Genomic DNA, 13,872 nt, shown 5'->3' with positions numbered 1-13,872 from the left:
TAGCAGTGGGAAGGACTCAGAGTGTTAAAGCAGGTAAGGTGTTTCTTGTTGTTTTTTGGCATGGCGGAAGTCCCTGTGGTTGGAGAAGAAAACCGCGAGGGTATAAATAACACTTAAAACTCAGCATACCACTGGGACAAGGGGCTGTCTTGGTGGGTATCACACCACAGAGCTCCTGCCTTGCACACAGCAGCTTCTGCAGAGAAACTACAAAGAAGAGATGCAAAGAAGAGCTGAGCTGCAGAACTCAGCCACATGTCATCAATATGTGGACTCAGAGATAAGGGGCAGATGGACAGATGCTGTGCAACATTTCCAGGTCTTCTTCAAACTTTACATTGAATAAAACAAAATACAGTGAAATACAATCTCTCCTAAGGAATACAACATGTTGTCCATGTCCATGGCCCCAGTCCTGTCATTGTTTTCTGCAGATCTGCACATGAAGTGGGTGGGAAACATCAGTCCGAGCTGATTCACCGAATGTCTAGAAGGAGCACTGTGAGTCTGAATCTCAGCTGAAGATACTGCAGCAGCAAAATCCATGAGGCATCATTAAAAACAACACTATCACAATAAACGAGCCCAAGTTCTGCATCACAAATGAAGTGTTGCAGAAATCTTTTCTCACTCTGTTTCACCTCAGAGGCTGAACACGGACTCTTCACAGAAGAGGGTCCTGATGACATCACATCCTCTCCTATAAGTTACGCTGCCTCCAAAGTTCAGTGACAAAGATCACTCGCGCTCCGCTGCATCGCCCCAAGGACAATGCCCGGGTCTCCCACACTGCTCCTCCTGCTCAGCCTGGGGCTCTGTGAGTATGGAAGCGGGAAGGATGGAATTCAGGGGTGCTCAGTGACTGCGCAGGGAAGCGGGAGCAGTGAAACTGCAGGGTGATACGCAGCAGGAACAGAGCCTGTTCAGACAAGTGTTGTTGGAGGGGAAGGGGAAGGGGAGAGAGGGGGCATGAGACAGTTGTTAGTGGTGAATCACCTGGCAAAGAAGCTGGGAAATGGCCGTAGCCCTGAGAAGGCAGCTGGAGGGCTACTCTGAAGGGCAGCATCCATCTCGCGAGCCTGGCATTCTCAATGCTGAGTCCCCAGGGACTCCAGCACAGCACCCAAGTGTGCTGGACGCCGAGGCCCTCCCTCCGCATTCACCCTCAACTCAGGTGCCACGCACCGCACTGCACCGGCAGGGAAGAGCCCTGCCCAAAGGCCCTGGGAGCTCTTCACGAGCAGCACCTGAGTGCACATGGACATCTTCTGCCCACAGGCTGCACCGATGCTCAGGGACAGACGGATGCAGTGGCGGACAGGTTCCTCAACAGGAATATGAAGCATCCCCAGGAGGGACAGCAACTGGAGCTGGAGTGCCCACCTTATGACAGGGATAAACCTATCTTCTGGATACGTCTAGATAAGTTTGGGAACATCCACTTTCTCGTCTCCAGTACCCCTGTTTCCGTCCAGGGGATGGCATTCTATGGGAGTAAGGGAACATCTTCACAGTTTGATACATGGTGGAGAGGCAACACCAATCTGCTGGTGGTAAAGAACTTCACAACCCAGGATGAGGGGACCTATTTCTGCATCAGCTACACCAACCAGGTGCTGCACTTCAGCTCTGGACAACCCACTTTCTTCCCAGGTGAGCAGCTGGGGTTCTGTGAGTATGGATGAGGGTTTATGGGGCACCTGTGCCCGGAGGAAGGAGGACAATGGCTGAAGGCATTTCCCTTGCACCACGTCCAAAAAACTGGGCAAAGTAAACCGTGGGGAAAGAAAGGGCAAACGCAAAGGATGGAATTCAGGGCTGCTCAGTGACTGCAGGGCAACAGGAGCGGTGGGACTGCGGTACAGTACACAGCAGGAACAGAGCCTGTGAAGACAGGTGTTGCTGGAGGAGATGGGGAAGGGGAGAGAGGGGACAATTAGAAGTTGTTAGTGAGGGAAATTCAGCACAGCACAGTGAGGGAACTTCAGCACAGCACTTCAGCACAGTACCTGCAGTACTCAAGGTGAGGCCTTACCACTGCCAAGTATGGGCACAGGGTTACTTCCCTAGTTCTGTTCACCACACAATTCCTCATACAAGCCAGGATGCCACTGGCCTTCTTGGCCACCTGGGCACACTGCTGGCTCATATTCAGCTGACTGTCCATCAGTACACCAAGGTCCCTTTCCATAAGGCAGCTTCCTAGCCATTCCTCCCTAAGCCTATAGGGTTGTCTGGGGTGGTTGTGATCAAAATGCAGGACCAGACACTAGGTCCTATTGAAACTCATACATTTTGCCTTGGCCCATTCATCCAGCCTATCCAGGTCCCTTTGTAGTGCCCCTCTTCCTTCAGGCAGATCAACACTCCCTCTCAACATGGTGTCGTCGGCTAACTTACTGAGGGTACACTCAATCCCCTCATCAAGATCATTAATAATGATGTCAAATAGAAGAGTCCCCAGTACCGAGCCCTGGGGGACACTGCTTGGCACCGGCTGCCAACTGGATTTAACTCCACGGTCCACAACCCTTTGGGCCCAGCCATTGAGCCAGTGTTTCACCCAGCAGAGCATACACCCATACACACCATGGGCAGCCAGCTCCTACATAAGAATATTGTGGGGGAAAGGCGGCCCATCGCCCACACTCCCCATGGCCCTGCTTCTTTGCCCAAGCTGTCTCATCACACAGGCACTGCTCCTCCTCAGAGAGGCTCTCTGCTCAACCCCTTCAGTTGTGGTACTGGTCCTGCCCAAACACACAGGAGGTCATGCAGCCCAGCAGCACCTCCCCATCCCATCAGCACCTCTCAGGGATGACAGTTACAAAGTCCGCAGCCACCCCAGCCTTCCTCACCTCACATGGACCTCTACATTCTGACAGCCCCCATATGCTTACAGCACCTCAAAAAGAAACTCAGAAATCCCCTTGGCTCTCAGGACGTGTTTTATAACAGTGATAACAAAGAGCTCACACATACTGATGGGGCTGATAAGAAATTAGGAGCCCAAATCCTTCTGTTTCCAGGGCTGGGCAGCACCTGAAAGCATCGCTGTTCAAAACAGACTCTATAATAGTTCTTCCTCTGCTGGCTACATCCTGGCACAGAAACAAGGACGCTCTTCTGTTGTACCTCTCTGTATTCACTTATTTCTCCTTTCCAGTCACAACTAAAGCGGCACCCACCACACTTGCAACCACCACCCCCAGCAGCCAGGTCACCAAGAAGGACAATTCACAACAGAGTCCAGATGCAGGTAACTCAGCTGCGGGGAGGCTGGGGCTCTGCCAGCAGTGCTGCTCTGCCTGGAACAGCATGAATTAAGGGCCGTGCTGACTGCAGGCATTTTGGGATGTGAGGACAAGAGATAATGTTCATCTTTCTCAGGGACGTGCCAATGAGGGGTGAAACCACCTAAAGAGCTCAGAATTTCTGAGGATGCTAGATAGAAATTCTGAGCCCACAGCCCGCAGGTTTCATGGCTGGGCACCTCAGCTGTGCAAGATGATCTCATATCAGTGTCAGGGTATCAAAGTACAAAATGGGCCCTACAGAGCCCCCCCTATGCTGGCCACAGGCTTATATATATCCTGGCAGGAGTGGGAGAAGGCTATTTTGATGTATCTCACTGCCTTAAACCATTTTTCCATCCACTCACAACAACAGCAGAGCACATCACACTCAGTGATTCACACGGAGCAGCCAGGTCACCACAAAGAACAGCTCACAGCAGGGCCGAGATGCAGGTAACCCAGCTGTGGCGAGACAGGGGCTCTGCCAGCAGTGCTGCTTTGATCAGAAGTGGCAAACTTAATGTCCGTGCTGGCTACAGGCATTTCAGGATGCAGGCAGATGTCTCCTGCCGCTGTGCCTTTCCTCTTTCCCCTCTCTCCTTTCATCCTGTAGGAACAAACAGCAAGAATACACTGCATTTCTGCTATGATGTGGTCATGCGGGTTAACCTGGCTGGTGCCTGCCTCCTGCTCCTCACTGCCATAACCATCACCATCACGCACTGCCAAAGTAAGTCCCACCCTGACACCCTGCAGAGGTTCCTGGAGCCTCACACCACAGAGCACAGCCTGCTACTCCAGGGCAATGGGCTCTCTGCTTATTGCCCTCCAGGACGCAGGGAATGCTAAAGGACCGCTCTTAAAACAATTTCCCATACGTTCCTCATTTCTAGGTTGGATCAATATTTCTCAATCTATTCTGCACTCTCAGACAATAACTGAAAACTTAGAAACTTCATTCCATCAGACTGTATTGCCTCTACCATCCCGAAATACATAAATCAGGGATGGAAGAAGCAGAACCCAAAGCACTGTGTAATAACAGGAGAAACATGCTTTAGTACGGGTCTTGCAAGTGTCCAAATGCCAACACTCGCAGCAGCAGCTTGAGCTACAGCCAAACTACCTCCCACCTCCTGTTGAAACAAAGCTTACGATTGGAGAGGAAATTCTGAAACTTTCACTCAGCTTTCAGTATCGCCTTACCAAAGAGATCACATCTTAGAAATGCGCAAAAGAGATGGATGATCAAATCCAACCACGTCTCACACTCCACCGTCACTTGCAGGACCAAGCTCACCGTAAGCAAGCAGCGCTGCATCGCTGCTCAGCAGAAGGCACACAGGCATCCTCCTCAAGCACCGCACTGATCCCATCAGCAACACACATAGCTGCCCTGATGGAGCGCGGGCATTTGGCTGATCCTTCTCTGCCCATTCATCAATCACACCCAAAACTCTGCTCTCAGACCCCAACCCACATCTCACTTCTGAAGTCTTCCCAATTAAACACTTCTAATTCTTAACGCTCACAGTGTGTCCTATGCTTTCACTCAAAGTTATCATGGGGACAGAGGGACCGAACATGCTACAACCAACACCACGATCGCTTCAAAATAAAAGAAACCCACTCCCAACTATATTGACATATAATTGTCTGTCTGGCCAGGGATCCATGGTGGGAAGTCTCTCCCAGCTTTTCCAAATGAAATCAACACAGCAAGCACTGAGATCATTCATCTCAAACTCACGTCCTCCTGAGCCCATTCCAAAACCTGGCAGACTCCATTTTCCCCACATGATTTGGTCTATGCTCTCCACAGCCATATCTCATTCATTCATTCATTGATGAAAATTAATTAAATACAGACCAATTTCAACACAGCCTTTACTAATAATAAACCATGATGCCCTGTTTTTAAGGGCAAGAAGAACCTCTACACCTGAAAGCTCATCTCTCTTTCCCAACTCTCTCAGGGGCACTAACAGGGATGCTGATGGTTGCTGCTCGGCAGGTGAGGACTCAGCATTATAAGCGGATGCCAGACATCACAGTTTAACCTTGGCTGACCGTAGTTACTTCACTCCAGAAGGCTCCACACTGGCTTTTCTTTACAGCCCAAAATGACTGAGGCCCAATTAAATGAGCCCAGGGATAACCACACAGTTTGGGCCCATTTCCTCACAAAACAGCACTTCCATCAGACAGCGGTGCCTGCTTTCGGGCACCCAGGATCAGGGGGCACATTGGCAAAAGAGGAATACAACAACACATCACAATCAACAGCAGAGCCAGCAAATAACAACAGAAGACACAAACAACACCAGCCCAGGGAAACTGTCGTTACTGTATGTGCAAAGCTGCAGGAAGCCCAGCACTTACCAATGTGTGAGTGGTCACCTGGAGGCAGCAGCAAGGGCCCCCAGTGTTACGGCATATGAGGGTTACTTAAGGCAGGGCGGAAGTCCCTGTGGTTGTAGAACAAAAGGACAAGAATTTAAACTCAAGAAAAATAAGTCTGCATGAGTCTGGGACATGAGGGTGTACTGATGGCTACCACAGCACAGACCTCCTGCCTTGCACACAGCGGTTTCTGCAGAGAAAGTATAAAGAAGAAATGTGGAGAACAGCTGAGCTGAGCTGAGCACTCAGGTACGTCTCAGCAATGCATGGACCCTGAGATGACAAGCGCACATGAATCAATCTGAAAATAGATCAAAAATATACTAAAATAAAACCTCCTGCATAAAACACAACTTGCAGCCCATCTCAATGGCACGGGACGTGCAAGTGCAGACATGATGATAGTGCCCCAAATGGCTGTGAGACTGTAGTTTGTGGCAGCTGATTTGATTTCAAGGATGAACATTGTCAGTCTGAATCTCAGCTGAAGACACTGCAGCAGCAAAATCGCTGAGGCACCATTAAAAATGATGCTATCATGATAAATGAGTCCAAGTTCTGAATCACAAATGAAGTGCCGCAGAAATCATTCTCTTTTGAAGAACACCTCTTCACAGAAGAGGGTCCAGATGACATCACATCCTCTCCTATAAGTTAAGCTGCCTCCAAAGTTCAGTGAGAAAGATCAGCCGCGCTCCGCTGCACCGCCCCGAGGATGATGGCCGGGTCTCCTGCACTGCTCCTCCTGCTCAGCCTGGGGCTCTGTGAGTATGGAAGCGCGCATATTGGGAACCTGTGCCGGGAGGAAGGAGAACAGTGGATGAAGGCATTCCCCTTGCACCACAGCCAAGAAACTGGGCAAAAGAAACCAAAGGGAAAGAAGGGGAATACCAAAAGGACAGAATTGAGACTGCTCGGTGACTGTGTAGGGAAGCAGGAATGGAAGGACTGTAGCGCAATACGCAGCAGGAACAGAGCCTGTTCAGACAGGTGTTGCTGGAGGGGATGGAGCAATGGAGAGAGGGGGCGTGAGGCAGCTGTTAGTGGGGAATCACATGGCAAAGAAGCTGGGAAATGGCAGCAGCCCCGAGAAGGCAGCTGAAGGGCTGCTCTGAAGGGCAGCATCCAACTCGAGAGCCCAGCGCTCTAAGCACTGAGTCCCCAGGGACTCCAGCAAAGCAAAGCATGCTGGATGTCTTGGGCCTCCCTCCGCATTCACCCTCACAGCCCAGCTGCCTGCCACACATCGCTGCACACCTTTGGGGAAGAGCCCTGTCCAAAGGCCCAGGCAGCTCATCACCAGCAGCCCCTCAGCACACATGGCCAACTTCTGCCCACAGGCTGCACTGGTGCCCAGGGACAGGGGAACACGATGGAGGCCAGGTTCCTCAACAGGAATATGAAGCACCTCTAGGAAGGGCAGCAGCTAGAGCTCGAGTGCCTGAATTAAATTCGTAACAGTGGTGTCTCCTGCATCCAACAGGACAAGGATGGGAAGCTTCACTTCATTGTCTACATTTCCATGTTTTCCCGGACCACTTTCCCTGGGAACAAGGGAGCATCTTCACAATTTGAGGGGTCAAAGCAAGGCAGCTCCTATCGGATGGTGGTGAAGAACTTCAGGGCAGAAGATGAGGAAACCTACTTCAGCGTCAAGTACATTAACCAGGTGCTGCACTTCAGCTCGGGACAACCCGCTTTCTTCCCAGGTCAGCAACAGCTTCACCCACCTTGCTCACACCCAGCACCTCTGCCCGTGCCTTTTCAATCTGGCCCATCGCCCACACTCCCCATGGCCCTGCTTCTTTGCCCAAGCCATCTCATCACACAGGCACTGCTCCTCCTCATAGACCCTCCCTGCCCATCAGCTCTGCTCGTGGTACCGGCCCTGCCCAAACACGGAGGTGGTTCCCCTTCCCTCCCCTTCCCTCAGCACCTCTCAGGGATAAGAGTTACAAAGTATGCAGCTGCTTCCTTCTTCTCAAAGTATCTCAAAAGAAAAATAAAATAATCCCTGATTTCTCTGGACAAGTTTCCTAAGTCTGATTACAAAAAGCTCATGCATTCCAAGGGTGCTGATAAGAAACTAGGAACTCACTTCCTCCTTTTCCATGGCTGGTAGTGTGTCAGAGCATCACACTTCAAAACAGGCTCTATGAAGTCCTCCCTGTCCTGTCCATCTCTGGGCTAGGCTGGGTGAATGCTCTAATGTTCTCTCTCTGTATTCATCCATTTCCCCTTCCAGTCACATCAGCAGCACCCACCACACCCACTGCCACCACCCAGATCCACCAGGTCACCAAGAAGGACACCACACAACAAAGCCTGTATCCAGATAACTCAACACTGGGGAGACAGGGGTTGTCCTAGCAGAAAAAGCATCACCATCACGCACTGCCAAAGTAAGTCGCACCCCGACACCCTGCAAAGGCTCCTGAAGCCTCACACCACAGAGCACAGCCCGCTCCTCCAGGGGATTGGGCTCTCTGCCTGTTGCCCTCACACAGCCACTGCGTATCCAGAACACGGGGAAAGCAAAAGGTCTTCTGCTTGAAATTCCTATCCATATTTTCCCCATCTCCAGTTTCAACATCAGAAGTATTTATCAAATTCTACAATTTCAGAGAATTGAATATAAACAGTGAAAACTTATTCCAACAATTTGCATGGCCTCTAACATCCTGAAATCTGTATATTAGAGTTGGAAGAAGCAGAACCCAAAGCACTGTGAAATAACAGGAGAAACATGCCTCACTATGGGTCTTGCAAGTGTCCAAATGCCAACACTTACAGCAGCAGCTTGAACTATAGCCAAACTACCTCCTTAATTACACATATTCAGAGGCTACTATGCTGAAAGCTTTTAGGCTATACCTCTGGGAAGGCAACAGGTGTGGGCACAATTTCATGTATTTAATTTTATCTCAGAAAGTAGCCAGTGCAAAGGTATGTTTGAGTGCCAGCATTTCTCTTTTCCCCCCTCCTGTTGAAACAAAGCTTGCAATTGGAGAGGAAATTCTGAAACTCACTCAGCTCTCAGTTTCCCCTTACCAAAGAGATCACATCTTAGAAACGCACAAAGGAGATGAGTGATCAAAACCAACCATGTCTCACACTCCGTTGTCACTTGCAGGACCAAGCTCACTGTAAGCAAGCAGTGCTGCATCGCTGCTCAGCAGAAGGCACACAGGCATCCTCCTCAAGCACCACATGGATCCCATCAGCAACACACACAGCTGCCCTGATGGAGCGCGGGCATTTAGCTGATCCTTCTCTGCCTACCCATCAATCACACCCAAAACTCAGCTCTCAGACCCCAACCTACCTCTCACTCCTGAGGCCTTCCCAATGAAACACTTCAAATTTTTAATGCTCACAATGTGATCTTTGGCTTCACGCACAGTTTTCGTAGGGGCAGAGGGACTGAACAAGCTACAACCAACATCATTATTGCTTCAAGATAAAAGAAATCAACTCCCAACTATATTGACATATAATTGTCTGTCTGACCAGGGATCCATGGAGGGAAATCTCTCCCAGCTTTTCCAAATGAAATCAACACAGCAAGCACTGAGATCATTCATCTCAAACTCACGTCCTCCTGAGCCCATTCCAAAACCTGTCAGACTTCCTTTTCCCCACATGATTTGGTCTATGCTCTCCACAGCCATATCACATTCATTCATTGTTTGATGAAAATTAATTAAATACTGACCAATTTCAACACAGCCTTTACTAATAGTAAACCACGATGCCCTGTTTTTAAGGGCAAGAAGAACCTCTACACCTGAAAGCTCATCTCTCTTTCCCAACTCTCTCAGGGGCACTAACAGTGATGCTGATGGTTGCTGCTCAGCAGGTGAGGACTCAGCATGATAAGTGGATGTCAGACATCGCAGTTTAACCTTGGCTGACCTTAGTTACGCCATTCCAGGTTTCCCACTGGCTTTCCTTACTCACCAAACTGCATTCAGGCCCAATCAAATGAGCCCAGGGTAACCACACAGTTTGGGCCCATTTCCTCACAAAACAGCACTTCCATCAGACAGCGGTGCCTGCTTTCGGGCACTTAGGAACAGGGGGCACATTTGCAAAAGAGGAATACAACAACACATCACAATCAACAGCAGAGCCAGCAAATAACAACAGAAGACAAAGAACACCAGCCCAGGGAAACTGTCGTTACTGTATGTGCAAAGCTGCAGGAAGCTTAGCACTTACCAACGGGTGAGTGGTCACCTGGAGGCAGCAGCAAGGGCCCTCACTGTTGCAGCATATAAGGGTTATTTTTGGCAGGGCGGAAGTCCCTGTGGTTGTAGAACAAAAAGATAAGAACTTAAACTAACCAAATAAGTCTGCATGAGTCTAGGACATGGGGCTGCAGGGATGGCTACCACAGCACAGACCTCCTGCTTTGCACACAGCGGTTTCTGCACAGAGAGTATAAAGAAGAAATGTGGAGAACAGCTGAGCTGAAGCACTCAGCTACATCTCAGCAACGCATGAACCCTGACATGACAAGTGCACATGGATCAATCTGAAAATAGATCAAAAATATACTAAAATAAAACCTCCAGCATAAAACACAGCCTGCAGTCCATATCAATGACACGAGACTTATTCTTGTTATCTGCAAATGTGGACATGATGAGAGTGCCCGAAATGGCTGTGAGACTGCAGTTTGGGGCAGCTGATTTGATTTCAGGCAGGACCACTGTCAGCCTGAATCTCAACTGAAGACACTGCAGCAAAATTGATGAGGCACCGTTAAAAACGACGCTATCGCAATAAATGAGACCATGTTCAGGATCACAAACGAAGTGCTGCAGAAATCATTCTTTTCTGAACAACACCTCTTCACAGAAGAGTGTCCTGATGACATCACATCCTCTCCTATAAGTTACGCTGCCTCCAAAGTTCAGTGAGAAAGATCACCCGCGCTCCGCTGCACCGACCTGAGGATGATGGCCGGGTCTCCTGCACTGCTCCTCCTGCTCAGCCTGGGGCTCTGTGAGTATGGAAGCACGCTTATTGGGAACCTGTGCCGGGAGGAAGGAGAACAATGGGTTGCAGGCATACCCCTTGCACCACAGCCAAGAAACAGGGCAAAAGAAACCAAGGGGAAAGAAGGGGAATACCAAAAGGACAGAATTGAGGCTGCTCAATGACTGTACAGGGAAGCAGGAGCAGTGGGATTGCAGCGCAATACGCAGCAGGAACAGAACCTGTTCAGACAGGTGTTGCTGGAGGGGAAGGGGAAGGGGAGAGAGGGGGCATGAATAGTTGTCAGAGGGGAATCAACTGGCAGAGAAGCTGGGAAATGGCAGCAGCCCCGAGAAGGCAGCTGAAGGGCTGCTCTGAAGGGCAGCATCTATCTCGAGAGCCCGGCGCTCTCAATGCTGAGTCCCAGGGACTCCAGCACAGCACCCAAGCATGCTGGATGCCAAGGCCCTCCCTCCGCATTCTCCCTCACAGCCTAGCTGCCTGCCTGCCATGCACTGCACTGACAGGGAAGAGCCCTGCCCAAAGGCCCTGGGAGCTCTTCCTGAGCAGCACCTGGGCACACATAGCCGACTTCTGCCCACAGGGTGCACCCGTGCCCAGGGACACAGGTACGCGATGGCAGTCAGGTTCCTCAACAGGAGTATGAAGCACCCCAAAGAGGGACAGCGGCTGGAGCTGGAGTGTGTGAATAACAACAGTGACAATGGGGTCTCCTGGATCCGCCTGGATAAGGATGGCAACCTTCACTTCATTGTGTACATTACCAAGTTTTCCTCAACCACTTTCCAAGGGAACAAGGGAGCATCTTCACAATTTGAGGGGTCAAAGCAAGGCAGCTCCTATCGGCTGGTCGTGAAGAACTTCAGGGCACGGGACCAGGGGATCTATTTCTGCACTGCCAACAGCAACCAGGTGCTGCACTTCAGCTCTGGACAACGCGCCTTCTTCCCAGGTCAGCAACAGCTTCATTCACCTCGCTTACACCCAGCACCTCTGCCCATGCCTTCTCAGTGCAGCCCATCACCCACACTCTCCATGGCCCTGCTTCTTTGCCCAAGCCGTCTCATCACACAGGCACTGCTCCTCCTCATAGACCCTCCCGGCCCACCAGCTCCGCTCGTGGTATCGATCCTGCCCAAACTCACGGGTGGTCGCGCAGCTTCTCAGGGATGAGAGTTACAAAGACTGCAGCCACCACCTCCTTTTCCTCACCTCACATTATTCTCGAATCTCCTGACAACCTCCAAATGCTTGCAGCATCTCAAAAATAAAATCACATTCCATGTGGTGGTTGGCCTGTGGACAGAAAAAGTTCCCAGGTTGCCCAAAACATAGTTCGTAGTAGGAAAGATCTCCAAGTGTGCTGCCAAGGATTTAGGAACTGTAAGCCTTCTATTTCCATGGTTGGGCAGTCTTTTGCTGCATCATTTTTCAAAATGGGACCTACAAACTCCCCCTGTGTTGCCTGTGTCCTAGGAGGAGTGGGAGAAAATGGTTTTATTTTACTTTGCTGTATTCATCCATTTCTCCTTCCAGTCCCAACAACAACAGCGGCACGCATCACACTCAAAGCAGTCTCACTCAGTGCCACTACCCAGAGCAGTCAGGTCACCACGAAGAACATCTCCTGGCACAGCCCGGATCCAGGTAACCCAGCTGTGGGGAGGCAGGGGCTCTGCCAGCAGTGCTGCTTTCATCAGAAGTGGCAAACTTAATGTCTGTTCGGACTACAGCCCATTCAAGACACAGGGAGATGTCTGCTGCTGGACCTTTCCTCTTTCCTCACTCTCCTTTCTTCCTGAAGGAAGAAGCAAGGAGAACATGCCCAATTTCTACTGTAAATCAGTCATGTGGGTTAACCTGCTTTGTGCCTGCCTCCTGCTCCTCACTGCCATAACCATCACCATCACGCACTGCCAAAGTAAGTACCAGGGAAGATTCATTAGCTGCATTAAGATCTGCAGAAAGCAGCACTAATACTGAAACTGAAATTGTTGCACAACATCCACATTTTCTGCATAACTCTGGCTCAACATTGTAATTCACTAAAAGCAATCAACAGTACTGATAGAGAAGCAAAGTGGAGGTGAGTATCATAAAGGTAGATCGATCCTGAAAGGCCCTATGTCAGTGTACAGCAAAGACACAGTGCCTTTAACAGACTCTGCCTTAAGGCAGAACTTGGTGTTCTTCATTGTTGACAAACCACCATTTCAAATGCATGATTGTAATTTAAGAGTAAATTCAGAAACCTTCATTGATACTTTGGATTCCTCCTTACTAAACAGACCTGATGTTCCCATGCTAACAGCAGGAAGCATCAGCAGCGCTGAAATAAACACAGCCACGTGTCACACGCGCTGACCACAAGCCCATCCCGTGCAGGACCAAGCTCACCGTAAGCAAGCAGTGCTGCGTCGCTGCTCAGCAGAAGGCACACAGGTGTCCTCCTCAAGCACCGCACGGATCCCATCAGCAACACACACAGCTGCCCTGATGCTGCGCGGGCATTTGGCTGCTCCTCCTGTGCTGCCCACCAGCACTGCACACCTCCCGCGGCCTGACATGTGCTCCTGCCCCACACTGCTGGGACACACCCAGACCGCGGGGGACAGCGCTGACCTTAAGAAGCCGGGCAGCTCCATGCCGCTGTGGAAAAGTGCTGTGTGCTGTGCTGGACAGCTGAGCCTTCCACAAGATGACCAATAAACCAATCATATACGAAACTTAGTTGTGGTGCCCTGATCTGTCAATTCACAGGTCTTCTTTACAAGCTGGATGTAACTTCTATCTCTTTCATTGCATAGTTTCGTTTAATTAATTATTGACGTTACTGACATCTCACCGAAGCTTTTCAGAGTAAAATAATTGCCACTGGGACAGTCTTACTTGTTCTTAGATGTTACTAAACTAGAAGGATTGGCCTTAGGCTGTGCCAGGGAAGATTCAGTTTGGATGGCAGAAAATAATTCCTCTCCAAGAAAGTGGACAGGCGTGGGAACAGGCTGCCCAAGGACGTGGTGTACTCACTGAAACTAGAGGCGTTCCAGAAAGGCTTAGATGTTGTACTGAGAGATGTGGTTTTGTGGGAATATTGGTGATAGTGGAACGGTTGGATTAGATGACCTTGGAGGAGGTCGTTTCCAACCATGGAGATTCTTACGATTCT

General features: G+C 50.1%; 2 protein-coding genes across 9 annotated transcripts; both read left to right on the top strand.

Annotated features, from left to right (window-relative positions):
* The first annotated feature begins 730 nt into the window (after positions 1-730).
* On the top strand, positions 731-5,059 carry LOC121106473 (T-cell surface glycoprotein CD8 alpha chain-like). 5 transcript variants are annotated; one of them, XM_040700369.2, is made up of 6 exons: positions 731-817; positions 1,279-1,653; positions 3,167-3,259; positions 3,670-3,749; positions 3,910-4,026; positions 4,190-5,055. In XM_040700369.2, the coding sequence occupies exons 1-5, from the start codon at positions 772-774 to the stop codon at positions 4,000-4,002; spliced, it is 687 nt and encodes a 228-aa protein (XP_040556303.1). In that variant the 5' UTR covers positions 731-771; the 3' UTR covers positions 4,003-4,026; positions 4,190-5,055. The 5 variants fall into 5 exon arrangements, with proteins under 5 accessions (XP_040556303.1, XP_040556304.1, XP_040556305.1 ...); XM_040700370.2 differs by having other exon boundaries at positions 4,585-4,601; XM_040700371.2 differs by lacking the exon at positions 3,670-3,749 and having other exon boundaries at positions 4,585-5,059.
* A 5,563-nt stretch (positions 5,060-10,622) lies between these two features.
* Positions 10,623-13,429, top strand: LOC121106511 (T-cell surface glycoprotein CD8 alpha chain-like). Of its 4 annotated transcripts, none has more exons than XM_040700361.2 (5): positions 10,623-10,709; positions 11,287-11,655; positions 12,240-12,350; positions 12,508-12,624; positions 13,015-13,106. In XM_040700361.2, exons 1-5 carry the CDS (start codon positions 10,661-10,663, stop codon positions 13,065-13,067), a joined length of 699 nt encoding a protein of 232 aa, XP_040556295.1. In that variant the 5' UTR covers positions 10,623-10,660; the 3' UTR covers positions 13,068-13,106. The 4 variants fall into 4 exon arrangements, with proteins under 4 accessions (XP_040556295.1, XP_040556294.1, XP_040556292.1 ...); XM_040700360.2 differs by having other exon boundaries at positions 11,175-11,655; XM_040700358.2 differs by having other exon boundaries at positions 10,623-11,655; positions 13,089-13,429.
* The last annotated feature ends 443 nt before the right edge of the window (positions 13,430-13,872 follow it).

Source organism: Gallus gallus, chromosome 4 (genome assembly GCF_016699485.2).
Source record: "Gallus gallus isolate bGalGal1 chromosome 4, bGalGal1.mat.broiler.GRCg7b, whole genome shotgun sequence".
Taxonomy (NCBI): Eukaryota; Metazoa; Chordata; class Aves; order Galliformes; family Phasianidae; genus Gallus; species Gallus gallus.
This window is presented reverse-complemented; position numbering and strand designations above follow the sequence as displayed.

Coding starts and splice junctions, on each gene's coding strand:
- LOC121106473 (XM_040700368.2), top strand. CDS start 772: ATGCCCGGGTCTCCCACACTGCTCCTCCTGCTCAGCCTGGGGCTCT. Junction 818..1,278: donor CCTGCTCAGCCTGGGGCTCT/GTGAGTATGGAA, acceptor TTCTGCCCACAG/GCTGCACCGATGCTCAGGGA. Junction 4,027..4,189: donor CACCATCACGCACTGCCAAA/GTAAGTCCCACC, acceptor CCTCATTTCTAG/GTTGGATCAATATTTCTCAA.
- LOC121106511 (XM_040700357.2), top strand. CDS start 11,133: ATGCTGGATGCCAAGGCCCTCCCTCCGCATTCTCCCTCACAGCCTAGC. Junction 12,351..12,507: donor CTGGCACAGCCCGGATCCAG/GTAACCCAGCTG, acceptor TTCTTCCTGAAG/GAAGAAGCAAGGAGAACATG. Junction 12,625..13,014: donor CACCATCACGCACTGCCAAA/GTAAGTACCAGG, acceptor CCATGCTAACAG/CAGGAAGCATCAGCAGCGCT.